The following is a 26,133-nucleotide window of genomic DNA, read 5'->3' as shown; positions in this document are numbered from 1 at the left end:
GGACTGCGGTCTGAGCCCTCCCTGCTGAGTCTGTCATCCATCAGAACAGACAGAAAGGAGGTGCAGGAGTGCCTGTGAGAGTCATCCTGAGTCGAGGGAGTTTTTCAAGCTGCTTCCCCCTCCCCCGTTCCTGATCCTGATGACCACCCTCTCCCACCCCCTCCAACGCAAGCGAAATAGAAGAGGGATGCTGGGATATCCCTGACATATTGGCAACACACCGTGCCATCTTCTTGTCAGGGCGATTTTAAGAGACTCAAAGAAGGGTCACTTAGGGGGCTTGGTTATACGCTGTGGTCTCGCTGGGACAAGTCCCTGGCTTCGCTCCTTTGCCTTTGGATCAGACACTTGTCATCTCTTGGAATATCAATTTCCCCAACTTCCTTGTCCTGACTGGTTAGTAATGAGGCTTCTGAATTCTTGAATACCAGTTTTTTCCCCTTCCATGCCTACCCCATCTAGATAAGAGGAAGAAGCCTAGAAAAGCCAAGCATGGTGCGGGGGTGGGGTGGGGGCTTGCATTTAGTCCCCCCCCCTCCCCCATCAGCCAGCTGCAGCAGGTCTCTGAGCTTACAGCCGGCCTGCCCTAGCACTGTATTCCCCTAAGCAGCCCTGGTCTGGGTTTACTGAGGCTCATTGACCTGTATGTGACCATGTGATTCCAGCTCCGTGTGGCTCAGGGCCCCTTTCTGGAGGACTGCTGGGCAGATGGGCTGCCTGCACACCCCTCCAGTTACCCTCTCTGGAATAAATCACCCTTTGACCAGGAAAGGGGTTCAGTTTTTCCTGCTCCCCAAGCAGGATGGAAGACACTGCCTTGCATCCCTCTGAACTGGAGACAGACCCCGCTTTCTAGGGGCCTCCTGCCGCCAGGGTCCTGCCCCTCTCTGCCAAAGGAAAAGGGAGAGAAGGGGGAGACCCAGAGTGGGGCAGTTGGTCAGGGCAGGGAGAGCTTGGAGGGGCACGGGGAAGGAAGATGGAGGTCCACAGGAAAACAGCTTTCAACAGCTTTCCCCTCTCCAGTTGGAAGCAATTCAGCCGCAGGAGCCTTTTTTTCCACTGAAATGCTCACATTTTAAGGGTGAGCGCTGCCCTCTGGCCAAGAGCGCCTCTGGTGTGTGTGTGTGTGTGTGTGTGTGTGTGTGTGTGCGCGCCCGTGCGTGCGCGCCTTCGCCTGTGTGTGCTACTGTCGCTGTCATCACAGATGTACCCCCAGCTGTCACTCCATTGCTCCGTCTCTTTGCTCGCGCACACGCGCGCTCTCCTCCTCTCCCCCTTCTTCCCCTCTCCTATCGGCTCCCTCTGTCCCTCCCTCTTTCCTTCTCAGTTTGTTATTGACCCAGCAGCCCGGTCCCCTTGGCAGCGGCGGCAGGCATTCCTTCTCCCCTGTGCTTTGTGCTGCGCTCCAGGTCCCTGCTCCCGGCAGACTGGGGACTCAGTGCCCACTGCGCTCCGCTTGGCAGGGCCCTCTGGATTTCTCCAGGAACCCCAGGAGGGTCTCACTGGACGGATGGTTTAGAGCTACTTGATTTAAGGAGCTTGCGGTCAGGGTGAAGAAAGGTGAGTGCTGTTCGCTGGAGGGAAGGCATGAAGGGCCGGCGGGGGTGCAGGGTGGCCCGGACACAGGGAATGGGGCCCATCTTTGCTGGGTCTCCTGGCCTTGCACAGACAGCCACTGTTACCTCCTGCCTGGGAGCAGTTGCTGGGATTGGGGAAGTGCTCAGGACTGGACATCGGGGCAGCCCAAAGGCATAGGGCGCAGGGCTACTCTGACCTCACAGTGTTGGGGAGGTGAGCTGGGGTTCTGCTGGGGCAGGGGAGGGGAGAAGAGAGCAGTGCCAGTGCCAGATGACAGGCCCGGGTGGCATAGAAACCAGTCTCCGCAGCACGGGGAGTGCCAGCCAAAAGCCCTGTGCCGTCTGCCTGCCCAGCTCAGCATTCACAGCCCGAGGAGCTTGGGTGCTATGGGAAAGGGGATGCTGGTGACAGAACTGGTTCAAAGCGTGGCTTGGGTGGGGGGTGGCAGGCTGGAGATCTGAGCTGTCTGAGGTATAGGAATAGACCTCGGGGACCCAGCCTCTTTGCTGGATGCCCTCAGTGTGGAATTGCTGGCCTCCAGGCAGCTGTCCTTGGACAAGGGTGCAGAGGAACCCTTCCCTAGCTGGACATGGCCCCACACAGCTGTGGGGGAAGGTTCCCTGGTGGGGGCGTGGCTGGGAGTGGACAAGGGAGAAAAGCCTTGCAGCTCTTCCTTGGCAAAGCCAGAGGCCCTGCTCCCAGCCCTTAGGGGGGCCACGGACAGGGGGTGGACCCCGGCTCGTGAGAACTCACTGGGGGTGTCTCCCAGCTACATACTGGGTCCGCTATCTGTAAATGGGTTGGGAAGCCTTATGCCTCCTTGGTGGGAGTTGTGGACTTAGCCTCGGGGGAATGGGTGATGTATAGCCCGGCCCTGCCCGCCTGGCATTCTGACCCACTGAGGCATGGGCATCCTGAGCTGGTGTAGGAAAACTGCTCTCAGCAGCCCCAGGCCCATTTTGACAATGCAGAGAGGGTGGTCTAACCGGGGGTCCCAACCGCCCAGCTCAGTTCCAGGGGCTGCTTTGTCTTTTCTGTGAGCTAAGCTGTCTGAGTCGGCAGGGGGCAAGGGGGTGGGATGGGGAGGGTGGCACCTGGCTGTCAGGGCGCATGGGGCATGGCTTTGGCATGACTCAGATTGACGCCCAGGAGCTTAGATAACTACATTGGCAGGGAGGGGGGAGGGAGGGAGGGAAGGGAGGCTGAGCACGTGGAGGGGGCGGGGGAAGTCCAGCAGGAGGGAAACCCGAAGCAGCTTCCTGCTCTTCCCACCCCACCTCCCCACTGCTACAGTCTCCAGCATTGCCAAAAGAGGGAGCCCAGGAAAGCCAGCCTGGGGGTGGCAGGAGAAGGAGGGACGTTTCTTAAGCAACCGATCTGGTTTCTTTGGGGTTTGGCTGGAAGCTGTGTCTGGGGCCTGGATGAGCAAATCTCGTTCCTATTTCCTTGGCACCAAAGCCAAGGAGGGGCCAGGTGGAGCTGCTTTGGGCAGGATGGGTAACATGGGCTAGAGGCAGGGGAGGGCCTTTATGTAATGTTTGGGTGTCTGGGGAAGAAGGAGTTGTAGTTCAGGCAGGCTCTCCCTTCTTGGGGTCTCTCTCCTTCTACCTCAGATCAGGCTTCTTCTGCCCCCTGCCCAAGACCACGGCCTGAGCCCCTAGAATGACCTCAATGAGGACGCTTAGCTGATTCACAATGGAGAGGGGCTCCAGTGAGGAATAACTGGGGGCTTTTCTGTTCGGATTTCCAGAAGATCTGTTTGGGATCAGGACTATTCAACAAGGAAACCAGGAGGCAGGAAGCTTGGGGTGAGAATGGGATATGCTTTTTAAAACGAACCAGGAAGGTCAGCTGGTTCCAAGTACAGACAGAGAGATTTGAAAAAAAACTGCTTCCATGCTGCCTGGGCAGTGTGTCATGAGGGTGGCAGGCAGGAAGAGACTGAGCATGTTTCCTAGAAGGGCCCAGATGGCCAGACTGGAAACAGCAGGTGGAGAGGTCACCCTGCATGGCGCCCACCAAACAGGGCTCAGCTCGGGCCACGCTGCAGTCCAGGTCCCCCTCCCCCCTCTTGGTGCCTCTCACCTGCCTGTGACCTTCACCTGTCTGCAGAGGGAAGTGGATGTGCAGGTGACCACGAAGGCCCTTTCTGCTTCTCAGTTCTGTGACTCTTGGATGCCGAGGGCGTGCAGAAGCCTCGTCCTCAACTAGAGACCCTTGACTGAAGGGAGATCCTGGTGGAGGTGAATGGCAGAGCAAGCATGATGTCCTAGGAGTCAGGGACCCCCACGCTGAGGTTCAGTGGGCCTTAAGCGCTTGTGTAGTTTGGACACTGGACTTGGGATGACGGACATGACAGAATCATCAGGGGAAGGGTGTGGACACCAGGCTGGCAGTGGGTGTGTTGGAGGTTTCTAGCTGAGGTCTGAGCCTGCCTCACTTGGAAGACTAACCTCTGTCTGCAGGAGAAACCCCAAGGCACAGGAGCACGGAGAGGGTACCACCCCACACCCTCTGGCCCAAGCACTCTGTGGGCTGGGGCTCTGGCAGGCTGCTCCTTGCCTGTCGTCCGTGGGGCTGGGTGGAGGGTGCTCCCAGTCCCCAGGGGATGCTGCTGCACCCACTCAGCACGGCAGGAGCACGTGGAGCGTTCTGCTCTGACTGCTGCCTCCTGTTCCATCACTATCCTCCATCCCTGGCTTCCCTCCTCACCTCAGCACCGGGCCCTCCCCCCGAAGGGGTTCTAGAAAGCCCCCTCCACGTTCTTTCCTAAGATCCTGGCCACCTGGTACATTTCTGCATCAATGAGCTTACTGGAAGGAGGAGCCGTGGAGGGGGTACTGGGCTGGTGTCTCAGTCCAGTTCAGCTCAGCTGGCTTCTTCAGCAGCAGGAGGGGCATCAGAGCACCTGCTGCCAGGTCCCCTGAGTCTGGGGGTAAGGACTTGCCGCATAAACTGTGAAGAGCTCTACAAATGGAAGATTGCCTCTCCCGTGGCTGCCTTTCCTTCCTACACCTGGAACCCCTGCCTGTGAGCAGATCAGGAGCAGAATGGACCCATTCTGCTCAAAGCTACTAACTCAGCTGTAGCTTTGTCCCCAGGCTGCTTGATCACAAAGCTGTATTCATTCTTCCCCGGCTCAACCTGACACAAGTTACTTCATTTCCTTTGCCTCGGTTTTCCCCAACTGCAAAACCTCAGAGTGTTGTTCTGAGAACTAGGAACACTATAAACAGGTGTTTGTGGCTATGGTAGATGCTTCTCCTCACACAGGGGCTTTCTGAAGGAGGTTAATGTCAGTATCCTCTGCCCACGCCCCCCCCACCACCCTTGCCCAGGTCATGGCCATTCCCTAGATGGAGCCTGGGAGGATGGACCTGCACGGCCTCCCGGGAGGTGCCAGGGCCTGCCAGGAGAGAAGCCATCTGTCTTGTGCTTCTCAAACTTGAGTATGGGATCTTGTTAAAATTAAATTCTAGTTGGGTAGGCCTGGGGTGGGGCCTGACCGTCGTATCTAAGAAATTCCTAAGAAAGGCCCACGGATCATATTGAGTAGCAAAGGATTCTCGGGGGTTCTCCCTTTGATTGCTTGTAGTTCCTCAGCCCCACCATGTCCCGGTTCTCTCAGCAAAGCCCAGCGAAGGAGGCCCAGTGCCCCGCCGGGGCCCGGCCCTTCTCTCCGGTGTCTCTGTCCCTGGGGCTGGGACAATGAGCGTGTGAGGAACAGGAGCAAGTCCAGCATCCGAGAGGCTGTGGGACCTGGAGATCTTTCTGGCAGGGCCTCCCTGCTCTTTTCTGTCCCCCATTCCCTATCCTGGGTGCAGGGACTTCCCTCTCAGACAGTGTAAATTTATTCCAGCAGCCGGGCAGTGCCTGCTGCCTCAGATGCTCTCCTAATGTAGGTCATCCCCTTTCCTAATGAGGCTGGAGACTTCTGGGGGTGGGAAGGGGTCCTTGGGTTGGAGGTGTGCTTGTGGGCAAAGGGCCAAGGAGGCAGGAAGCGCTGGGTTCTAGCCCCATATCTCCCTAAAGGTCACTTCCATGGTGCCCAAGGAGGCAGGGCCAGCTCAGTGGGGGGCACAGTTACCGTTGCCCCACTCCCCACCCCTGGACCTGGGGGACTTTGTTTTCATCACATTTCTCTAGAGATGCTGGGGTCAATGGTGTCCTGTCACCTCGGAAGATGATGCCTAGGGGTCTGCCTTGTGCTTGCTGGTCAGCCCCTAGGCTATGGGGTGACACTGAGGTCCGGGATGTGTGGGCGGGCTGGAAAACGAGAAGCTGCTTGAAGCAGAGGGGAACAGACTCAGGTGGAAACGGGGCCTGGGCTTGGGCAAGAGGGATTCTCAGCCCCCTGTGTCCTTGTAAGAAGCTGGAAAGAGCGGGAGCAGAAGCCTGGCTTGGGTCTTCAGCAGCCCTCTGGGTCTGAGTATAGAGAATGTTCTGGAATGGGGGCTACCTTGTGGGGTTTTTGTTTAGACCTTGCTTCTGGGTTGGAAGTGTCCCTGCACATCTGTCTGCTGGGGGCTCTTGCTGCTTGAGTGTTGGCATCTGATGGGAAGCGCTGGAGGGCTGCCAGTGGGCATGCGTGTGTGCACGCATGTGTGTGCGTGTGTGTATGTGCGCACGAGCACGTGCCTAACTGCACAGCTCTCTGTGGGTGTGTGTCTGCACCATGTGCTGTGTTGGGTGCTCCAAGCACGTGTCTGGGAGCTTCTGTGCACCCTGCTCGGTGCACACATGAGCGTCTCCCCATAAGGGCCATTGCCGGGTGATGATCACCAGGGAGCGGACGAGCAACCAGACTCAGACTTATTCTGATCTAGCATGTGACCTTGGGCAAATTGGTCATCATCTCCATGCCTTGGATGGCCACTAACCTGCCTGATACTGTGATACTGTGTGGGTGCCATGAGCTCTGGCTGTGAGGTTCTTGTGGGAGTCGGAGGCTCTTCCAAGGGTCAGGGCCTGAGGGACACAGAGAGGGTAGACACTGCTGTCCGGATGGAGGTCCTGGAAGGCTGTGTGCGAGCGTGCCCCACCATGAGCATCCCATGATGGGCCATCTGCTCAGGAATAGGGAAGGAGTCCCATGTGTGAGGCTGGTGGGACAAGGAAGGAGGTGTTACTTAGAACTCGTGCAAGCTGCGGTCCCCCTCCCCGTGGAGGAGGGGAGCTGGGGCTTCCTCACAGCTATCATGGGCTCATGTCCAGGCTGGGCACGTTCTCCTGAATTATCTTCTAAGGTAATGTGTACTAAATATAGTAGACGTTAACTCTTCTCCCTTAATTAAATTGATCTGCTCAGAGATTCTGCCCATGAAGTCTTAATGTCATCACTTTCAGAGAGAAGATAACTGAGGCTCAGAGAGTTTACATGGTTTGCTAAGGCTGCCCAGCTAGGGAGTGGCAGGACCCGAAGGGAACCGGAGGCCTGTGGGCCGGGGCTGGCAAGAGCTGCTGGGGAAGATACTTGAGCTGCTTCCAGCCTCTCCTTCATGCCTCAGCCCAGGGCCTGGGACCCATCCAAGAGGTGGTGGGGGGCACCGGGCTGCTCCCCACACCCCACATTGGGGCCCAGTTGTTGTGACAGACTCTGCCAGCCCTTAGGAGGCCTGCACGACCTGGAGCCCCCTATCCCCCAGTGGAAGAGGGGGAAAGAGACCAACCAAGACCCCCTCCCCACCCCAGGCTCCCCTTGCTGGGAGCAAAGTTGAGGGTCCCATGGGGGTTGCTGTGTTTTAAGTGGGGTTTGCCACTGGAGGTGGCTCGATTCGAGAGTGGGGGCTGGGGAGGCGCCGAGAGACACCAGGAATGGCAACAGGCCCCCAAATGCCCGAGGGAAACCCTTCACTGGATGCAAGATGTCAGAGCTGACTTAGCTTCCCAGCAGTCCCTCTACCTCCTCAGCTGCCTGCTTAACTCTGCCCCTGGCTCCTCCAGATTGTGGGGGGGAGAGTGCGGCGGTGGTGGTGGGGGGTGCGTGTGAGAGCGGAGGCTGTGACCGGGATCACAGAGGGATGAGCAGGCCACCAGAGGAGCCAACCAGGAGCAGTGGGCTGATGGGATGCTGGCCCTTTGGGAGCAGGAGGGGCTGGGCAGGGGGCAGAGCCTTCCCTTCCTGCACCCGTCCCCTTCCCCACCGTGTCCCTCTTTGCTGCAATGGTACCACCGTCCCCCTTTCCCATCCCTCCGATGGGGCTGGGAGAGCTGAGGCTCTGGTCTCTGTCTGAGGGCCTTAGCCATACCTAGAAGGAAATGGGACCACGGGAGGGTCCTCTTACTAGTCTTCGGGTTGGTGCAGGGCTGGTCCTGAGACCCTAGACAGGGTGACTTCCACTCTTTTGTCATCTGCAAGAGAAACCTGCTTCCTTGCCTCCCTGGGCCCCCTCCCAGCCCTCCTTCTGCTCTGCTCATCCTCTCCTTCCTGTCCCTGTCTCCTGCACGAACAGCTGCTGCAGCATGAACTCCCTGAGCTGATGAGTCTTATTATAGACCAGCGGGCGGAAGACAGAGCACCGCACCTCACCTCTCAGGCGAAGGTGGAGGGGAAGCCGGAGGCCAGCCTGGTGGTGGGAGCAGGGCCTGGGCCTCACGCCTGACACAGCAGCAGACTCTGCCTCCTCGGGGGCCATGGTAAGAGCGGCGCAGGGACCGAGAACATGGTTACCGTGGCCTCACTCGGCTTACCTAGTAGATATGTCCCTCACTGTCCCACCTGTCACTTGGGGGAAACTCACAAAGAAGGCCCTATCACCCTGCAGAGCATTTTAGAGATACCACACCAGAGAGGCCTCGAGAGAGGCCGGGGAGGGGACAATGGAGAGGCCACTGCTGGGGACCTCCGCATCGCACAGGCAGAACTCAGCAGCATGCCACAGCCCGGAGCCTGCCCTCTTTGCCACCCCAGTCACCCAGGGAGGGGGATGGTTTCCTGGCTTCTCTGCCCCTCATTCTCCTCCTTCCCCCACTCAGGGAATCATAGCTGAGTAGAACAGGCGTGGGAATGACAAGGAGTGTAAAGAGACACCAAGCCCTCTCCTAACCCCTGGGCTGGAACGGGGCCTCAAGTGCTGTTCAGCTCTCTCTCTCTCTCTCTCTCTCTCTCTCTCAGGACTGACAGGTAGCACGCACTGAGGGGCTCTTCTCTCCCCGGAGGTACAGAGCCGTGAGAGCTGTGGCGTTCACCATGCTGGCCCGGGGCACTGGCCCCGAGCAGAGGACCAGGCCTGCCCTGCCATGGAGGCAGATCTCCTGTGAGTACAGTGGGGCAGGGGTGGGGGGGGGGGGGGGCAGCTTGGCATGCAGTGATGCCCGCCAGGCTGCAGGAAGCTCTGATCTTTCTGGGATGCCCAAGGCCTGAGAAGCCAGGGGTTACCCTCTACAGTCTTGCCCATGGTACTGGCATCTGTGGCAGCCCAAGAAAGAGTTGCCATTGGGACCATCGCTGGTTAAGTCAGGAGCTGAAGGCCATTCCTGCACCCAGGAAGTCCACCCCCACCCCCAGCGGTCTGGCTTGTGGGAGTCCTGCTGCTCTAATGGCGAGTCTCCCTCTTGTCTTCCATTGATTGGGTGAACCTAGAGGCTTCTGTCTCAGTCTTCTTTGCTCTGAAATGGAGAGCGCTCTTGGACTGTGGTGTTGGAAGGGCCCTAGGGGTTGGGTCCCAGCCTTCCTTCTGTATATGGGGAAAATGAGATCTCCATTTCCCATAAGAAAGCCTTGTAAGTTGTCGGGCTGAAAGAAGCTTGAGAATTCTCATCAGGAGAGGCAAAGTGTCCAGGTCAGTGAGGACTGGCCTGCCCAAGGCTACATGGTAAGAGGTAAGAAATGGTCCCAAGGGACATTTTTCTGCCTGACTTCTCCCTTTGCTCACTTGGCCCTGTGATACCGTGGCAGGACCAGAGCAGCCTGAATTATTCACCACGTGAGAGCGGCTGATCCCTGAGCCACTCAGATCCTGTTTCAACCTCATTCTAGAATCACTCAACACCTCGCAATACAGGATTATGTTTTCTTGTCACCAGAGCTTTTACGTCATCCTGAATTCCTCAGGGGTGGGGGGAATAATGGCTTCTGGTTATGACCCTTTTGTGAGGGAAGCTGGATGGATTGAATTATTTTCTGGGGAAAGTGAAGTCTGAAGAATGTTGATTTTCAGATGGCACAGTGGGGCAGGCTGAAGCGCTGAGAGGGGTAAGAAGGTGAGAGGTAGCAGCAGGCCACCCCACGTGGCCAGGAAGGGTCACTGGTCAGCTCCCCTGCCCATGACTGTGCTTGTTCCTCTGGAGAATGAGGCTCAGGTGTCAGCCTTGCAGTCCACCTCTCAGCTGTCACTGACCCCACCACAAGCATGGGGAGAGATAATCCCATACTCTTCCTTCAAGCTCTGTTCTTGGGGACACCAGACAACGAGACATTTACTGGACAGAGGCTCAAGACCATCCCATTCAGGCACTCAAGTCGGAGTGGCTGTTGGCTCTCTGAGTGGGATCACCTGGGCCATGAACTGGGCCTGATTCTCCATTGCTTCTCTGGCTAGGTTCTTTCCTCTGGACCTCTCTTTCGAAAAGAAAACAGCCACACTGCTGCTTGCTTCCCCTCTGCACCCCTACCCTCAACTTGGAGCTATGCTAGGCTCAGACATGCCATGTGTGAAAGAGACAGAGCACAAAAGGGCCCTCCCACCCCTGCCCTTACAACCTCCCCTGCGCTGTCAGATCTGCATGAATCCCACATCCAAGATGGAGCCAGTAATTTGCCAGACCGGGTGCTGACTTGAAGAAGTTGAACTATTTTGAGCTCACCCATTCTCTCTTCCATAGCAAGCAAACTTCTATGAGACTCAGGAAGATGCTTGAGGGGAGATTTGCAGTCACTCTGAGAAAGTGCTGCTGGACAATGGAATGAGCTGCTCTGTTATAATTATTCTCTGAGAGGTCCCAGCCCTTCCCCAGGCTAGACTCTGAGCTTGCTTACTCAGAGGGGTCCTGGGCAAAACATGGGCCCACAAAAGGAAAGCTGTTAATGGGTCCATCCTGCAGAAATGCTACCCCGCAGCCCTGAGGGACAGGAGCCCAACCTAAGTGCATGGTTGGTTTTAGAATGAAAATAAATATGAAACTTCTCCTAGAATCTATGATTTGCAGTCATTTGTGCCCAAGTGTTCTTCAGCATGGAAGTGGATTTGGGCGTCTTATCCTTATCATTTCCAGTGGTCTCCAGAGTGGGACCCTAGAGGGGCTGGGGTTCCTGGTCTTCATACTGTTACCAATTCCCTTCTTGGATCTGGCAGCACATGGGAGGATGTAGGGGACAGGGGTGGGAGCACCCCTTTGTGCTCTCCCTCTTACACATACTGTGCGTCTTAGCCTAGGGCAGCCCCAAGTTGGGGGTGGAGGTGCAGGGGGGAGGGAAGCAGCAATGTGGCTATTTTCTTTTGGAAAGAGGATCTTTCTCTGTGACACTGGGAGAGGAACAAGGGAGCAGGTTTCTTTGACACCCTTACACCCTTTATTTGGTCAACATTTATGGTATCAGTGGGGTCCAAGCTCCCAAGGAGATCAACCAGGGGAGGCCCCGTGACTGGGGCATCCTTGTGGAACAATACTGCTCTTCCTCTGGGCTCAGGCCTGCCATTCTCCAGGATAGTACTCCACTCAACTGGTTTCTTTGCCAGATGTGCTGCGAGGCAAGGAGCCCTGCTGACACCGTGTGATGTCCAGTAATATAGATGGGCTTCAGCTTGTTAATTATCTTTTTATGTGGTCAGTGAGGATTTGTGCATTGATTGGGGCTGTGGCCAAAACAGAGAAAGTCAAGAGGCCATTATGTTACAAATTAGAAAGGACGGTAACCCCCTGCCCATGACTTTCTTTCCCCCTTCCCTCCAGGGTTCACCTGCTGGATCACGCTGTATGCTGTGGAGGCCCTCCCTGCCTGCCCCTTCTCTTGCAAGTGTGACAGCCGCAGCCTGGAGGTGGACTGTAGTGGCCTAGGCCTCACCATGGTGCCCCCAGACTTGCCTGCGGCCACCCGAACCCTCTTACTCTTGAACAATAAGCTGAGTGCCCTGCCAAGCTGGGCATTCGCCAATCTGTCCAGCCTGCAGCGGCTGGACCTATCCAACAACTTCCTGGACCAGCTGCCCCGGTCCATTTTCGGGGACCTGACGAATCTCACGGAGCTGCAGCTACGCAACAACAGCATCAGGACCCTGGACAGGGACCTGCTGCAGCACTCGCCCTTGCTCCGCCACCTGGACCTGTCCATCAATGGGCTGGCGCAGCTGCCCCCTGGCCTTTTCGATGGACTCCCCGCTCTGCGCTCCCTGTCACTTCGCTCCAACCGTCTGCAGAACCTGGACCGGCTGACGTTTGAACCCCTCGCAAGCCTGCAGCTGCTGCAGATTGGGGACAACCCCTGGGAGTGTGACTGTAACCTGCGTGATTTCAAGCACTGGATGGAGTGGTTCTCCTACCGAGGTTAGTCCTGCCTGGGTTAAGGAATCGGGAGAATCAGCCCTGGCCCAACACTTTTCCTGGAGGCTGGGCGCTGACTCGGGGCCGAGGTCCAGGGAGAAGGGATGGCCCTACCTCTCCACTAGCTCCGGACTGGAAGAGTCTCCGCCTGGGCTCCAATCCATGGGCAGGGCAGAAAGGCTGGTGCTGCTTTCCTTCCCCCTTTACTGCTCCGCTTTCTTCTTTGTGTTCCCCTCCCAGCTCCTAGCCTCCTTCCTCTTCTTTTTCTTTCAGACTGACTCACTGTAACTTGATCTCACTTCTGTAGGTATTGTGAGGCAACTTAATTTTTCTCTGCATCCCACCAGGTATGCCTCTGGGCTTCCCTGGCATGGTAGGAGGAAGAAAAACCACCCTTGCTCCTCTGAATAATACAGCAATTTCTTAAATATCCTCAGTTTCAGGAGGGTGGAATATAATTTAAATCCACAGATAAAACCAAATTTTCGTTTTGATGATGATCTCAACACTCTCTCCCAAGAAGTTTTATATTCACAGCTTTTAATAAGAAACCAAATGGCTTTAGTTTTACTCTTTCCCTTCCCTCTTTTGGGGAAAGTTCTAGAATGAGCCATAAAATGATAAGGAGGGCAAAGAAGTGATTGTAGTGGTTAAAAGTGCCAGATCTGGGTGTGATTTGTGGCTCTGTCCCTTAGTAGCTGTGTGATCCTGAGAAACCTCTCTGTGGCAGTGTCCTCATCTGTAAAACGGGTCAGATAACAGCTATCTGATAGAATCATTGTGAGGATTAAATAGCAATGCTTGTAAAGGTATCTTTTTTTTCTTTTAAAGATTTTATTTATTTGTCAGAGAGAAAGAGAGAGAGCACAAGCAGGGGGAGCAGCAGGGAGAGGGAGAAGCAGGCTCCCTGGCAAACAAGGAACAAGATACGGGACTTGATCTCAGGACTCTGGGATCATGACCCGAGCCAAAGGCAGACACTTAACTGAATGAGCATCCGCCTGTAAAGTGTCTTGAAAAGTACTTAGCATAAAGCAAGTTGTCCATAAAACCTATTCATTTATTTGTTTGTTTGCTACTAGTAGTCATAACATAGAACGAATTTAGTAAGACAGAATTTGGTGCCCAGCACAAAGTAGATGCTCCCTGAGTATTTGCTGAATGAGTGAATCCACGTGAAAAGAATACCAATCCTTTCCATCAGTCTTGCTCCTTTTGTTTCGTATCCAGCCACATTTGCACAATATTCTCCTGTGTTAGTTAATTAAACAATTTTACAGGGGCACTTGGGTGGCTCAGTCAGTTAAGCTACTGCCTTCGGCTCAGGTCATGATCGTGGGTCCTGGGATCAAGCCCCGAATCGGGGTCCCCGCTCGGTGGGAATCCTGCTTCTTCCTCTCCCTCAGCTCCTCCCCTGGCTCATTCTTTCTCTCTCTCTCTCTCAAATAAATAAATAAAATCTTTTAAAAAAATTTTATAAACTGTAAAGTGCCATAAAATGTCACTATGATAATTTCTCCCATTCCTGTGAGTCAGGAAATAGCAATTAATACCTATATAGCTTCCAGTTTATAAATATCTTTTCATGTACATTATCCATCCTAATCCTTATAACAGTTAATCGAGTTAGCCATTCTTATTTTATGGCCACGAAAACCAAGACTCACATGCAATTAAATAAATTAAATTATTGGTGAGGATTCAACCTCAGGTCTTTGAATAGGAAGGTGAGGTTGCTTCTATCTCAACACCCCACCCCTGCCTGTCTGAAGGGGACCCTTGGACACAATGTGCTGGCTGTGAGACTTGCCACAAGTCCCCTAGGCACAGGGAACTAGAGGCCAAGGGTCTCAGCCCCATTTGTTATCCCTAGGCAACGTCCTTGTCTTTTTACATAGTCATCAGGAACTAAATTCTTAGCACCAAAGGGCCTGGAGTGGGAATGTCTATTTTTGGAACTTTTCAACAGTACAGTTGTTTTCAACCTTGCACTTCTTAAAAAAAAAAAAAATTCTTGGGATGTTTTCATCAGCATCCCGGGGAAAAACGTATCTATTATATGAGGAGACGGACGTACAGCAGCTGCTCAGGGAGAGGGAACTGGCAGTGAGGGGATGGCAGGAGCTATGTGGGAAGGGATCTCTTGCTGGCATCCAGATTTCACTGGAAGCTGATAGAGGGACAAACTCTGACTCTGACTTCCTAGGGAATTCTCCTGACCTACCACCTGTGTTCTGCATACACGTTCTCTCCTGACCTCCCCAAGGCTCAGCCTGTGCGCCACCCCCCATCATTAGCACCAGCCCCCCTCCTTTGCCCTTAGGGGTCTCAGGGTTCCCTCCCAAGATGCCACTGTGCTCAGAGATGCTGGGGTGCTGATGGGCTATGGGAATGCTCTCAAAGAGGAAAAGACAAACATTCTCAACTGACCTTTTTTCTCCCCATGCCAAAGAAATAATCTTGGGCCACCAAAAGCTTCCGTCTAGAAGAGTGGTGGCTGTGGTAGTGGCTTTTGACTTGTCCTTTCTGTGACAGGGAGAAGTGCTGGAGGGATGAGATACAGTGGGGAACAGTGTTCCAGATTTACAGATGGGCGGTGGGCAGGCAGATGGGGGCGGCGAGGAGAGGAGTAGTGGACCTGCAGCCCCGGCAGGGCTCTCGGCTCTCTCTTTGCATGGCTGAGTCTTTCCGAGCATCGGCCTACATTGGCGGTGCTGTACTCTCGTGGGGCAGTTGGACTCTGGGCAGAGCAGGCTGGACTGGAATGGTTGTGTGCCTCTCTAAAATGGGAATGGCGGTGCTATCCACTTTCTATGGCTTCTGCGCTGATGGAATGACCTGTTACGTGTACCTCACCAATCGTGGTCCTTGGCCTCATAAATGCTGGTTGTTCTCCCTTCCTCTCCTCCTGCAGTGACTCCAGGACCGACTGCATTCCTGATTAACCTTCAGGGCCTTCTGCTTTGGGGCCCTGGGGATGGGGAGAGGGAGTCCAGGTTCCGGATGCCTGGTCAGCCCCAGCCTTTTTTCTCCCCTGGCTGCAGGGGGGCGCCTGGACCAGCTGGCCTGCACCTTACCCAAGGAGCTGAGGGGGAAGGACATGCGCGCCGTCCCCATGGAGATGTTCAACTACTGCTCCCAGTTGGAGGACGAGAATAGCTCGGCTGGGCTGGGTATTCCGGGGCCGCCCTGCACCAAGGCCGGCCCTGAACCCGCTAAGCCCAAGCCAGGGGCTGAGCCCGAGCCCGAGCCCAGCACAGCCTGCCCCCAGAAGCAGCGGTATCGGCCGGTGAGCGTGAGGCGGGCCATCGGCACCGTGATCATCGCGGGGGTGGTCTGTGGCATCGTCTGCATCATGATGGTGGTGGCTGCTGCCTACGGCTGCATCTACGCCTCCCTCATGGCCAAGTACCACCGGGAGCTCAAGAAGCGGCAGCCCCTCATGGGGGACCCGGAGGGTGAGCACGAAGACCAGAAGCAGATCTCTTCTGTGGCATGAGAGCCCCGCCCCACTGGCCTAGGTAGGAAGGGCAGGGAGAGCACGTGGGGGATCCCTTCCATAAGGGCTGGCCCTTCCCTCCACTTCCACTGGTGCCCCCAGCCCTCCAGAGAGCAAGGCGCGGTGTGGGGGTCTCCATGAACTTCGAAGTCTCTGCGGAAGCTGCCCTTGTGCTCAAGGCTCCTGCTCATGCCCCTCCGGGGGCCACCAAGTCTCTGAACAGCTGGGGATCTCCCTAAGCTTCTGGCTATGGCTCTGTGTGCAAGTGCAGGCTTCTGGACTCAGGGTTCCCCTGATGTCCTTCCTGCCCTGGGGCAATCACGGCTGGGTGCCTCTCCCCTTTGGCCCATAGGTGTGGGGAGGACGGGAAGAGGGGCCAAGGGGTCAATTCCCGTTACCCCCTTCTAAGCCAGGAAGATACTCTCAGCTGTCCTTCAGTGTCCAAGTTGAGTCCAGCTTTCAGCCGCTAGCTCTAATGAACGCTCACACCAACCCCGGCGTCTGGACCCAGCGCTTAGAAACTCAGTTATGACACACTCCCTTGGCTGAAGCCATCGTGTCCCTCTGTCTGCTACAGGCCACACCAGCCCCACTGTTCCCAGCCTCATTCATGCCCTCTCACACGTGCCCGGCGTCACCCGTGCAATTACACCTACTGGAAATCTCTCTCTTTCTCTGTCTGTCCGTCTCTCTCTGTCTCACACACACACAGAATCACACGGAGATAGAGGTCATGAGAACTTAGGGAGCGGTGACCTGTTTCCCCCTTGTGTCTCTGGCCGTCAGGCCACAGAACCTTTCGCTTGCTTCCTGCAACCTTCTTGAGTCAACGGCGGGGGGGGGGAGAAGCCCACACCAACAACATAAGGATTCCTTTGAGAGTCTCTGAAGCGGGCCAGAGTGGTGCTGCTGGCTGAGCCTTCCTGTCACCATGGTAACCCTCTCACACCTCTCCTGCTGGGTTTTCCAGGGACACCGGCCCAGAGGCCTTGACGCTGCAGCATGTGTGGACGGCAGCCTCCAGAGAGCCCAGGCCCATCCCACTGGGCGTTTCTTCAGCGCTGTCTAAGGACATCATCACTGCCAGGCCCCATGGGGATACCCATCAATTCCACTCCTATAGCCTGCAGCCCAAGAACCATTGCTCTGTACCCCTCACCCCTCCATCTTCAGCAGCTCCGGGCCTGGGACCTTGGGGTGGGGACTGGGTCACGACTGGTGGCATCTTGGGAATGCAGACGGCCTTCGCAAAAGCTCGCTGCCAGGGGGGACCCCCAGCAGGCCCCAGGGGCAGGGAGGGCTGCAGGTTCTGCCCAGAGGCTGCAGGGGTGGGGTTCCTTCCCTAGGGTTTTGTGTGCTCAGTCTGGCTTCCTGGAGTCTTTAATTGCACCTGGGCTGGGCTCCAAACCAGAGCATGGGCTGGGGTCCTGTTTGTTACCTGCAGCCTACACCGAAGGGGCGGCAGGGGAGGAGACGGCTGTGCTGCTGTGCGGGACTTTGGGGGGCACGAGTGCCCTTGTGTAGGTTGGCCCTCTCCCTGTGAGTCTGATCACAGGTGAGTACTAGGTCTCCCCCTGCTGGACACCCGTTTTCCCACGGCTTACTGAGAGTGGGGAGGCATCAGGCTGGTTTCAGGCTCTATGAGGGGGTCTTGCTGGAGGCCCCGGAAGAGGACTCCAGAACATGGAGGCCAAGAATCTGAGGAGGGACAGGGCAGGACAGGGCAGGCCCACCTTGCCTTGCACCCCCCCCATCCTTTCACCTTATAGAGGATCATGGTAGGTGTGGGGGGCTGGGGGAGGGGCAGGGAATGCCTTTGAACATTGTGGGGGTGGAGCTCAGTGCAGGTGGCCTCCCCCGGGGCTGGGGGCATAGTCTTCCTTCTTTTGGCTTTCCAGCTGATACCAGATCTAGGAATTTTCTAAAGGAAAAGGAGGGGAGGGGTGGGTATTGTCAACAGTGGTATCTTCAGCCTGAGACAGAAGATTTTTAAAGGCAAAATTATATTTCTGGTTCGTTGTTTCAGAAGAACAATAAAGACTGTATTTTCCTATGTACCTCCTGGTTTCCTTGGGTGGGGAGGGCATGTGGGCGCTGGGAGAGGGTCTTCCCGCCCCCTTGTCTCCCCAGGCAGCGGCACGAAGCGCTGCAGGACCTCACCCTAATGTCCAGAGCTCCATAAGAAAGATGAAAAACTCCTGCCTGAGGCCTCGCCTGGGGGTAGCACCAGGAGAGGTGTCCATGGGGAGCTCTGGATCGAAAAGAGGTCTGTAGCTGAGTGAGGCAGGTGGCCCGTGGGCTGGCCTGGCGCTCTGAATTCGTGAGCCTCAGGCTGCTTTCACTGTGCGGCACTGCGGAGTGAAGGAGGGCGGGAGATCCGTCACTGTTCTGGCTCGACCCAATCTACCCTGGCCATTGACAGACCAGCCGCTGTGGTAGGAAGGCGTGCGTTTGCCCAGAGGACCCGCCGTGTAAGGGGAGGTTGGGGAAGGCTCCCTAGAAGCCGTTGATGCCGTTTCATTAGCCTTGGTTAGATCGGGGGCGTTGCTAACGTGAAGGAGAAACCCTATTTCGCCTACATTCTTCTTGCACCCTTAAGACTGGCTTTAGGGACAGGGAATTGAAATTTTGCACTGATAGATATGATCCCTGCACGGCTCAGCAGGTGGGGTCTCAGAATTATGAATTGGAGGGCCAGGGCTGGGGAGGCCAAGAGAGGAGATGGGCCAAAGAACAAGGTCTGGGGGGTTGTTTGTCTGCCCCAAGCCGGGGTGACTCACTTCCAGGCCCGGACTGGCCTCTGGCTGACTGCACCTGGGCTCCATGGTTCATTAGCTTTCAGAGACCAAGAAGGAATTTTCTCCTTCTTAGGCGCTTTCCTCTGGATGACATCCCAGTGAGGCAGGAGCAAGCCTTAGGGAGAAGTGGGCCCTCCACGTCCCTTTCCTGGAGTTCAGCGGGACTCCTAGCCGAGCTGGGCTGCTTTGCCTTTCAGAGGCGATGAGAAACTGTGGAGTGCCACCCTAACAGGCATAGCAGACCTGAGAGTCTTCCCCAGGCCCCACTGCAGAAGCAGGGGCCAGGGTCCCTCAGCAGCCTGGCACAGACCTGGGTAAGGCATAGGTGTGTCGTACACGTCACTGTTCTGAGTGTGGATGTCCAGGTCCAATTGCACGGAGGCAGACCCTGAGGAGAGGAGCGCTCGTGGACCCCCAGAGAGCAGTCTCTGCACTGAAGGGCTCAGGACAGGGGCACAAGTGTATCGCACGCCACGTACTAGAGGAATACACTTGCAGGTTATGGTGCCACCATCATTATGCTGGGCAGTACTCCCCAACTAGGTCTGTAGGGTATGGGAAATTGAAAATGGATCCTGGTCAAGAAGTTAGAGCCCTAGAAATTCTGCATAAACTGTTGGTAAATCACCTGCTTAGAGCTTAAAAGGACCCCTCCCCGTTCAGGTGCCCTTCTGGAGGAACCTGTAGTATGACACACACATCTGGCATGTAGCTGACCCCTCTAGCTGGGCCGAGCGCTCTTCTCCTGCCTTCTCCCCTTGCTCAGTGCACAACCTCACCCCTGCAGCTCGCTTTTTAGCCGCCAGTGCTCTCCCAGTCCAGGAGCCCCCGATGCACACAGTGCCCCCGGATTCCAAGGGAAGAAACTGCCAGGACAGCATACCAGCCACCTCTCCTGCTCTGAGATATAGGCCCTGTCTGGCTCCAGTATCAAGGAGGTTGAGCCATAGTCCACAGAGGGGAAATTACAAAAGGAGACACCCCGCCCCCCCTTCTACACACACAGAAGCTGAAGCAAAAGGTCTCTAGTACCTCACTCTTTTCCTATCGTATCCACACACCCCAGAGCCTCAGAGCCATTGTCTGCAGTGAGTTAAACCAGAGGCACCAGGACACGGTTTCTATGGCAACCTCTGGAGGCTCTAATTCAGCTCTGAGTTAAAAATGATATCAAATAATTGGAGAGTGCCGGAGAGCGCAGCCAGTGCCTGACCCCGTGTCCCCTCTGGTTCCTAGACTCTCAGGTATGCGGGGTGCGGGGGAGGGAGAGGTTGCTGAGAGGGTCCACAGCATGGAGGGAGCAGGACAGAGACACTAGGATGGCACCGGTGAACAGGCTCGAGGGAGATAAGTTTGGGTCCAGTTTTGGCCTAGCAATGAGTCTGGAGTTAGCCCACTGTGGCCCAAGTTTTAAAAGGCAGCTGAGATGGCACAAGTCCCCTCCTGAATGCTGGAGCAGTGCCTCCTGAAGGCGCCTATGGAGCAGGTATTTTCTCTGGTGGAAAGTCAGGGTTGGAGGATCTCAGCTGGACCCCAGCCTGCTCCTCCTACCTCCTTTGCCCTGAACCCAGCCTGAGGGGACAAGGCTCACCCCGCCCCACAGCTGGAGAGTCCTTCCATGCGGCTCGGGGGCCCCCAGGGAAGCAGGACGGGACCCTTGACGGCCGAAGCGTGAGTGCCCACTGAACTGCACAGCTTTGCAGAACCCAGCTGGGGCCGACACACAGGGACTGAAACCCAGCTAAGGAGGACTTCACCAGGCAGGCCTGACTGCACTCCGGCAAGGAGGCCTGGGCGCAAAGAACTCTTTCAGGCACTGAGAAACCACCGAGTCTGGGCAGCTTGGGAGGGTCACGGGGCGCTCTCATCACGTTTGAGGCCAATGGCAACACGGGGTAGGAAGCTGGATCTTAAAGAAAGGCCACCTGAGCTCAAATTCTAGCTTCATTCATTATTAGCTGTGTGACTTTGGGCAAAGAATTTTTGTCTCAGTTTCCTTATCTGTAAAACAGAGCCCAAAGTACCCATTTCGCCCTGAGGGCCGGATGAGGTGAGCGCAGGATGTGGTCTCTGTGGTGCCCCGCACACACTGAACACGTGTCCCCGGCTCATCCTTACGGTCTGAGTCACGGGGCCGGCTCTGTGCTCAGTGGCGTTCTACACCTGGGTGACGGGAGAGGGAAGAGGAGGTCCCGGTTATAGTCTCTGTCCCGGGTGACCTGGAGCAAATCTCTTAAGCTGTCTGAGCTTCATCTGACTGACTTCATAAATTCTTTTGGATCTCAAGACTTACGGTTTTATAAACGACATGGCTCGGGAAGGCTCCTTTCTCCCGCAGTCACACCATTCAGCCGGGCAAACCTCCTGCTGGAGGTCTGTGGCCCTTGCAAGCCACAGGCAGGGTCCTCCTGCTATTTCTGTGTGTGTTATTCCTGACCTTGACTCACAATGCCCCTGACCGCCGTGGTGCAGAGGGCAGCTCCTACCTGCAGCGATGGCTGTCTTCTTGTCCACGGTCACGGCCACAGCTGTGCTGGCTGTCACTACCATGGGCTGGCCTGGACTTTCTGGGGAAACAAAAATTGCCAAGTCATGTTCTCAGTGCCCAGGGAAGAGCCAGGGGTTGGTTAGTGGTTGGGGAAGCTGAGAGCACACTGTGAATCCCAGGAGAGGGCATTTCTTGAATAAGTGGTGGTGGGGGAGTGTTGGCGACACCCCTGCTGCGGTGGATCTGCAACTGTCCCCCACTGGTCTTTGCGGATCGCCCCCGTGTGTCAGGTACTGCCCTGTCCTCACGCAGATCTGAACCTGCCAGATAAATACATCAGGGCCCCCGGAGGCCTGGACAATGCAGCGCGTCCACGTCACTTGAACACCGTGGGTTTGCTCTGTCTTGGGGCAGCAACTGTCTGCCTGCCTTGAGCTCAGGGACCCTGCTGTGACCCGTCCTCTCCGCGCATGTTCCATCCAGAAGACTTGCGTTGGGTCAAATGATTCTTCCTAGCAGAAGGATAGGCTGCATTCCAGGACTCGTGGTGGCTGATCCTGGGCTGTCCTTCACCAGTCACATGAGGCAGGGTGACTGCCTCTAGACAGTCCCTCTAGAGGCCCCGGGCCGGGGCCGCGCAGACACAGGAGGCTGGCAGGGCACTCCGTACATCCTGGTCGCTGGGGGCCGGCCTGCTACCACCACCCTGTTCTCAAGCCATGCCTTTCACTGGTGTTACAGATGGTGACTGCACTTCTGGGACACTGCCAGCCTCTTCAAGGGCAAGGGGCTTGCTTTGAGCTGCTCTGCACCCCCTCTTTTAGGAGAATCAGGCCACCATAAGGACAGAATTTAGGTGGCTGTGTTGGCTCCACATGAAAACAGAGATTTCTGGCTCAGCGGTGGTCTGGGCTAGTGTGTAACCTTGGGCTTTTTAATCTTTATCGGTCCAGGGACATGGCTCCACTTTTCAAAGCATTCTTTTTGTTGTTCTTAAGATTTTATTTTTATTTATTTATTTGCGGGGGATGGGGGCACAAGTGGAAAGGGAGGGGCAGAGGAAGAAAGAAGCTCCCTGCTGAGTCCCAATGCAGGACTCCATCCCAGGACCCTGGGATCATGACGTGAGCCAAAGGCAGATGCTTAACCAGCTGAGCCCCCCGGGCACCCCTTTTCAAAGCATTCTTGTCTACAGGCCAAGTTCCATAACTAAAATTCCCAACAAAGGGGCAAAATTTTTATCAAGTACTGTCTTGTGGGAAGGTCTTTATATCAAATGTTGCTTGAAACAAATAGGTCATGAGAAGCTTATGTGGAGATCGTCTGTTGTCATGGAACTTAAATTATGCTTTCTCGTATCTATTTTGCTAAGATCGTTCGTCATACCTTGCTATAATCCAATATCTCACAGAAATCCATAATTACCCTGATTCTAGAAACTCACAATATGGAGTATTATCCTTGATTCTAGAAATCTGCCATGATAAAGCCTCAATAAACACAGAAGTCAGCTTCCTCCCCTTGCTTCTAGAAATGTCTGGAGGCAGGAGGGACAGGCCTGAGGCACCTGGGCTCCGTGCTAGCAGATTTCTCAGGCGCTGGTTGCAAAAGACAGTTCCACGTGGGCAGGACTCAGCCCACCAGGCCCCAGGCAAAAGGCAACAGAGTCAGCCTGGAGAGGCGGAGGGAAGCCTCCATTCACCCTGGAGGCGGCTCCTCTGCCTCTTGGGGTGCCCGCCCCCCCATTGAAATGAAGCTGTTGTTGTTTCCTTCCTTGGGGGAGAAGGGGGGTGTGCAGAGGTGCCCACGTGTCTTCAGGCACAGGCAGGAGCTAAAGCAGCAGGCGAGGGTGTGAAAAGAGAGCAAGCGCCTGCCTCCCTACTCGACTGTCCCCCCTTTTGGGTTGCCAGCTTCCCTCTCTTCTCCTTGCGGCTCAGTTCCCCACCCACCGCCCTCCTACCTCACCGCCACAAAAAGCAACCCCGGCAGCCTTCAGGCATGGGCCCGGTGACAACGAAGGTAGGAGGGCGCCCTCATCATGGGCTGGGGGCAGGGGACGGGGCTACACCCCAGAGAACCTCCCCAGGACCCTGTAGGTGGGAGCCGTCCTGGGGGAGCCCTTGATGCCACTTTAGAAGGTGACATGAAGAAAGAGCTGCCACTTTATGGCTCTGGGGACGGTGCGGCGAAGAGCCCGTCACCTTGGCTTTGGAAGCCTTCTTTGTGGGCTTTCACTGGGACAAACAGCATTCACTTCCTCTTCCCCTTCCTGCCTCACACTGGGGCAGGAAAAGAGCCTGGGCTTTGGTGGGCAGAAAACTTGGGTTTGGTCTGGCTCTGTGGTCCCAGAGCTATGTGTTCCTGGGCAAGTCACAGAACCTCTCCGAGCCTCAGACTTTTCCTGTATAAGAAGAGAAATAATAACGACACTTACAGGGTTGGGGAGATTGTATGAGTTGTAGGCTCTGGAACGTTTTGTAAAGCACATTAGCGATGCACTTGGTGGGGGGAACAGGCATAGGATGGAGATGTGGGCTTAGGCACAAGGTGAAGAAGGCATCAAGAGGGCATAGAGGGGGACCTCCTCCTTGCTGCCTGCAGCCCCAGGAAAAGCCCCTGGGAGTCCGGATCTCCTCCAGCTGTCAGTTCAGGGCACTTCTCCATCAGGAAGTTGGAGGATGGTTTTGGTGAAAGTGGTGGCTGGAGGGTTTGTGAGGAAGGGCATCTTGGAGGGGAAGTACACTCTCCGTTCCACTAGACTCCCAGCTGGGGTTCTCCACTTTCCCCCTCCCTTCCTTCTCCTCCTTCTCCTCTTCTCCCCCGTCTCCTCACTCCTCCTCCTCCTCTCCTTCCCCCTCTTTCCTCTCTTCCCCTCTCTTCCTCCTCCCCACCCCCACCACCTCTGCTCACTCTGTCCTGGGCACAGATATTCCTAGGCCCTCTCGTTCCACTGTGCTGGGGTCAGTTTCCCCCAGTGGACGGCCTGTTATGCTGTAAACTCTTAGGCCCTGGGATGTGTCCCTCCACCTCTCTGGGCCGTAGTCTCTTCAAGTGTAAATTAAGAGGGTGAAGCTATGCATCCTCCAAGTCCCTTTCTGTTCTAAACATTTCGCAATTTTCTTGTACTCTGTTAGAGTCACTTAATTTTTCTTTATGGGGGCTGTTTTTCAGAGTGGGGGCTGGGGGTTGGAGTTGGGTGCCGGCAGCTCAGAAACCCTTCCTGGGCCTTGGACTAGTAGAGATTTGGTGGCTTGGTCCAAATTTGGCTGCCCCACTTCCTCCCCCTCAAGCCCCCCTCCCCCAGGGGGCACCCTTTATTACTCGGAGGTCCTGAGGAGAAGATGGGGGGCTCAATATTGCAGCTCCTGGGAGACCATAAGGGAGTGGAGGTCAGGCTGCTTTTTCTGGGAAGTAGTGCGATGGGGCAGTGAACCTGGTAAGTACAGTGGTTCCCTGATGGAATGAAGTTTGTTACTTTCATCTGGGGAGCTTTCAAAGATACTCAGATGTTTAGAAACAGAAAAATCTTAAAGATCAACTCTTCCAATATGCTCCCACTTGGAATCTGGGCTAGAATCCAGATCTTTTTGACTTTTGGGGCAAAACTCTTTCCTTTGTGCCATGCTGGATTTTTAACTTTGGTTGCTGGCTAGGGGATAAAATGATCTGTCCTATATTCAGGGCAGAGATCAATAGTGTGGTGAAACAGGAGCGAGCTTTCTCAAGGCGCTAACGTGTCAGGAGGGAGGGCTGGGAGGGAACCCAGAGGCGTCGACATTCTGTTCCATATCTGCTTCTGTTTCCCCACCAAGAGCAGCGGCGGGGGAGGCACACCCTAGTCCCAGCTCGGTCCCAGAGCACAGGGCTACGGATTACCTGCTCCCTCTGCCGATCGGAGATTGAACACAAAGCTGCCCGCAGGCTGCTCAGCGGCCTGGCGGTACCACAGGGGGAAGCCGTCCAGAGTGAACACACTGGCCTCATCCTCAGGAGTCAGGAACTTTCTGCAAAGACAAAGATTTGGTAGCTCCCCACAGATCTGGGAACACACTTGTCCCTTTCTCTTTTTTCCACACAGGGTCATCCTGGCTGGGCCAAGAAGAGAGATTCACCTCTGCTTTAGTAGAGTTGCAGGTAGGAAATATTGGCCGCTAGACTGACTTTACCCCAGACGATGTTCCCCAGCAATTCCTGCCTTCTCCAGATGCAAATGTTGTTGCTCCTGATGGCATGTTAGTAGCTAGAAGAGGTAGAGCGCCTGTATTGTGAAAGGGGACTTTTTTGGTTAAATGAAAACTCCTTTGCCTGCAGGGTTTGTTTCTTTTGGATATACTCGAATTTCTTTTTGTCTGGCTAATTGGCATGTCTGAATGGGGAAATTGCATGGTGAATTCTATCACTGCACTAATAGAAGGGCATAAATTCCCCCAAAATGGTTACTTCAAAAGTCATTGCTTCTAGGGTTTAGAATGGATGATGAGTTATCTTTTTCTTGAGCAGCTTTACCTTGCTAATTATGGTTTTGCATTCCCTGAACACACAGCAGCCAGCAGAAGGGAGTGCTGGTCCAGAAGCAGAGTGGGAGGCAGGGAGAAGCTGGTTTGTGGATTAAAAAAAGACATTGTGGATAACCCACAAGGTGGTTAATTGAAGTTTGATTTTAAGAGTGGTCCACTTATGTATTCCAGAAGCTACCTGCCTTGTTGCACAGTTCCTGAGCTCGCCGGTCACGCCATGGTCTAGGTGAAGGGAGCCCTCTGGAGTTGTGTGGCCCCTGTGTGGCCATTCATGGTGGCTGCTTTTGTGACCCAGGAGGGTCTCTCTGTATTAAGATTTCTCTCTTCCATTCTTCGAAGCCTTTCAGAGGGTGCAGGGGACTGCCGAGGACGCTTTACCCCCTTCATACTGCCCGGTGTGGTTCACCCTGCCCAACTTTGGCCAGACAATGACATGGGTATGCAATTTTCTGAGTGGGGGTGGAAATTTAAGGGGAGGAGGAGGTATGAGTGGGGGGGCCAGCTGGGTAGTGACTGTGGGGAGGTCAGTTCCCCATGCTGTTCAAGGCCTTTGGGTCAATCTAAAATTTACCCACCAGATTTGGTCCACTGAGTCATTTGCTGTGTCTCTAATTGGACCATGGTAAGGGTCAGAGAGGCAGAGAGCTCTCTTCTCTTCACCTCTCTGGGAGTAAGGGGATATGGGGAGAGGGAAAAGCAACTTGATTTGTTCTCCTAGAATGCCTTAGCTTTTTAGCAAGTGTGGATCTGTCAGAGTCCTGGAAGAAGCTCCTA

General features: G+C 55.3%; 2 protein-coding genes across 2 annotated transcripts in view; one reads left to right on the top strand and one right to left on the bottom strand.

The window, feature by feature from the left end:
* Positions 1–26,133, bottom strand: part of LOC111159692 (calcium voltage-gated channel auxiliary subunit alpha2delta 4) — a 113,946-nt gene that overhangs the window by 20,006 nt on the left and 67,807 nt on the right. Inside the window, exons 25-26 of the mRNA XM_022522259.1 lie at positions 24,719–24,846; positions 20,841–20,921 (exon numbers count right to left, since the gene is read on the bottom strand). Coding sequence (XP_022377967.1) covers positions 20,841–20,921; positions 24,719–24,846 — 209 coding nt within the window. The remainder of the gene's footprint in view (positions 1–20,840; positions 20,922–24,718; positions 24,847–26,133) is intronic.
* LOC111159761 (leucine rich repeats and transmembrane domains 2) lies at positions 1,224–17,609 on the top strand. Its single transcript, XM_022522352.1, has 6 exons — positions 1,224–1,560; positions 8,031–8,214; positions 8,693–8,834; positions 11,470–12,060; positions 15,102–15,578; positions 16,527–17,609. The coding sequence occupies exons 3-5, from the start codon at positions 8,768–8,770 to the stop codon at positions 15,554–15,556; spliced, it is 1,113 nt and encodes a 370-aa protein (XP_022378060.1). The 5' UTR covers positions 1,224–1,560; positions 8,031–8,214; positions 8,693–8,767; the 3' UTR covers positions 15,557–15,578; positions 16,527–17,609.

Source organism: Enhydra lutris, unplaced genomic scaffold, assembly GCF_002288905.1.
Source record: "Enhydra lutris kenyoni isolate GAN:26980312 unplaced genomic scaffold, ASM228890v2 scaffoldscaffold69, whole genome shotgun sequence".
NCBI classification, from domain to species: domain Eukaryota; kingdom Metazoa; phylum Chordata; class Mammalia; order Carnivora; family Mustelidae; genus Enhydra; species Enhydra lutris.
The sequence above is the reverse complement of the archived record's forward strand: the minus strand, read 5'-3'. Positions and strand labels throughout refer to the sequence as shown.

Excerpts from the sequence above, each read along its gene's own strand:
- LOC111159761 (XM_022522352.1), top strand. The coding sequence starts at position 8,768 with ATGCTGGCCCGGGGCACTGGCCCCGAGCAGAGGACCAGGCCTGCCCTG. Across the intron at positions 8,835-11,469 it reads GCCATGGAGGCAGATCTCCT|GGTTCACCTGCTGGATCACG; the intron begins GTGAGTACAGTG and ends CCTTCCCTCCAG. Across the intron at positions 12,061-15,101 it reads GGAGTGGTTCTCCTACCGAG|GGGGGCGCCTGGACCAGCTG; the intron begins GTTAGTCCTGCC and ends CCCTGGCTGCAG.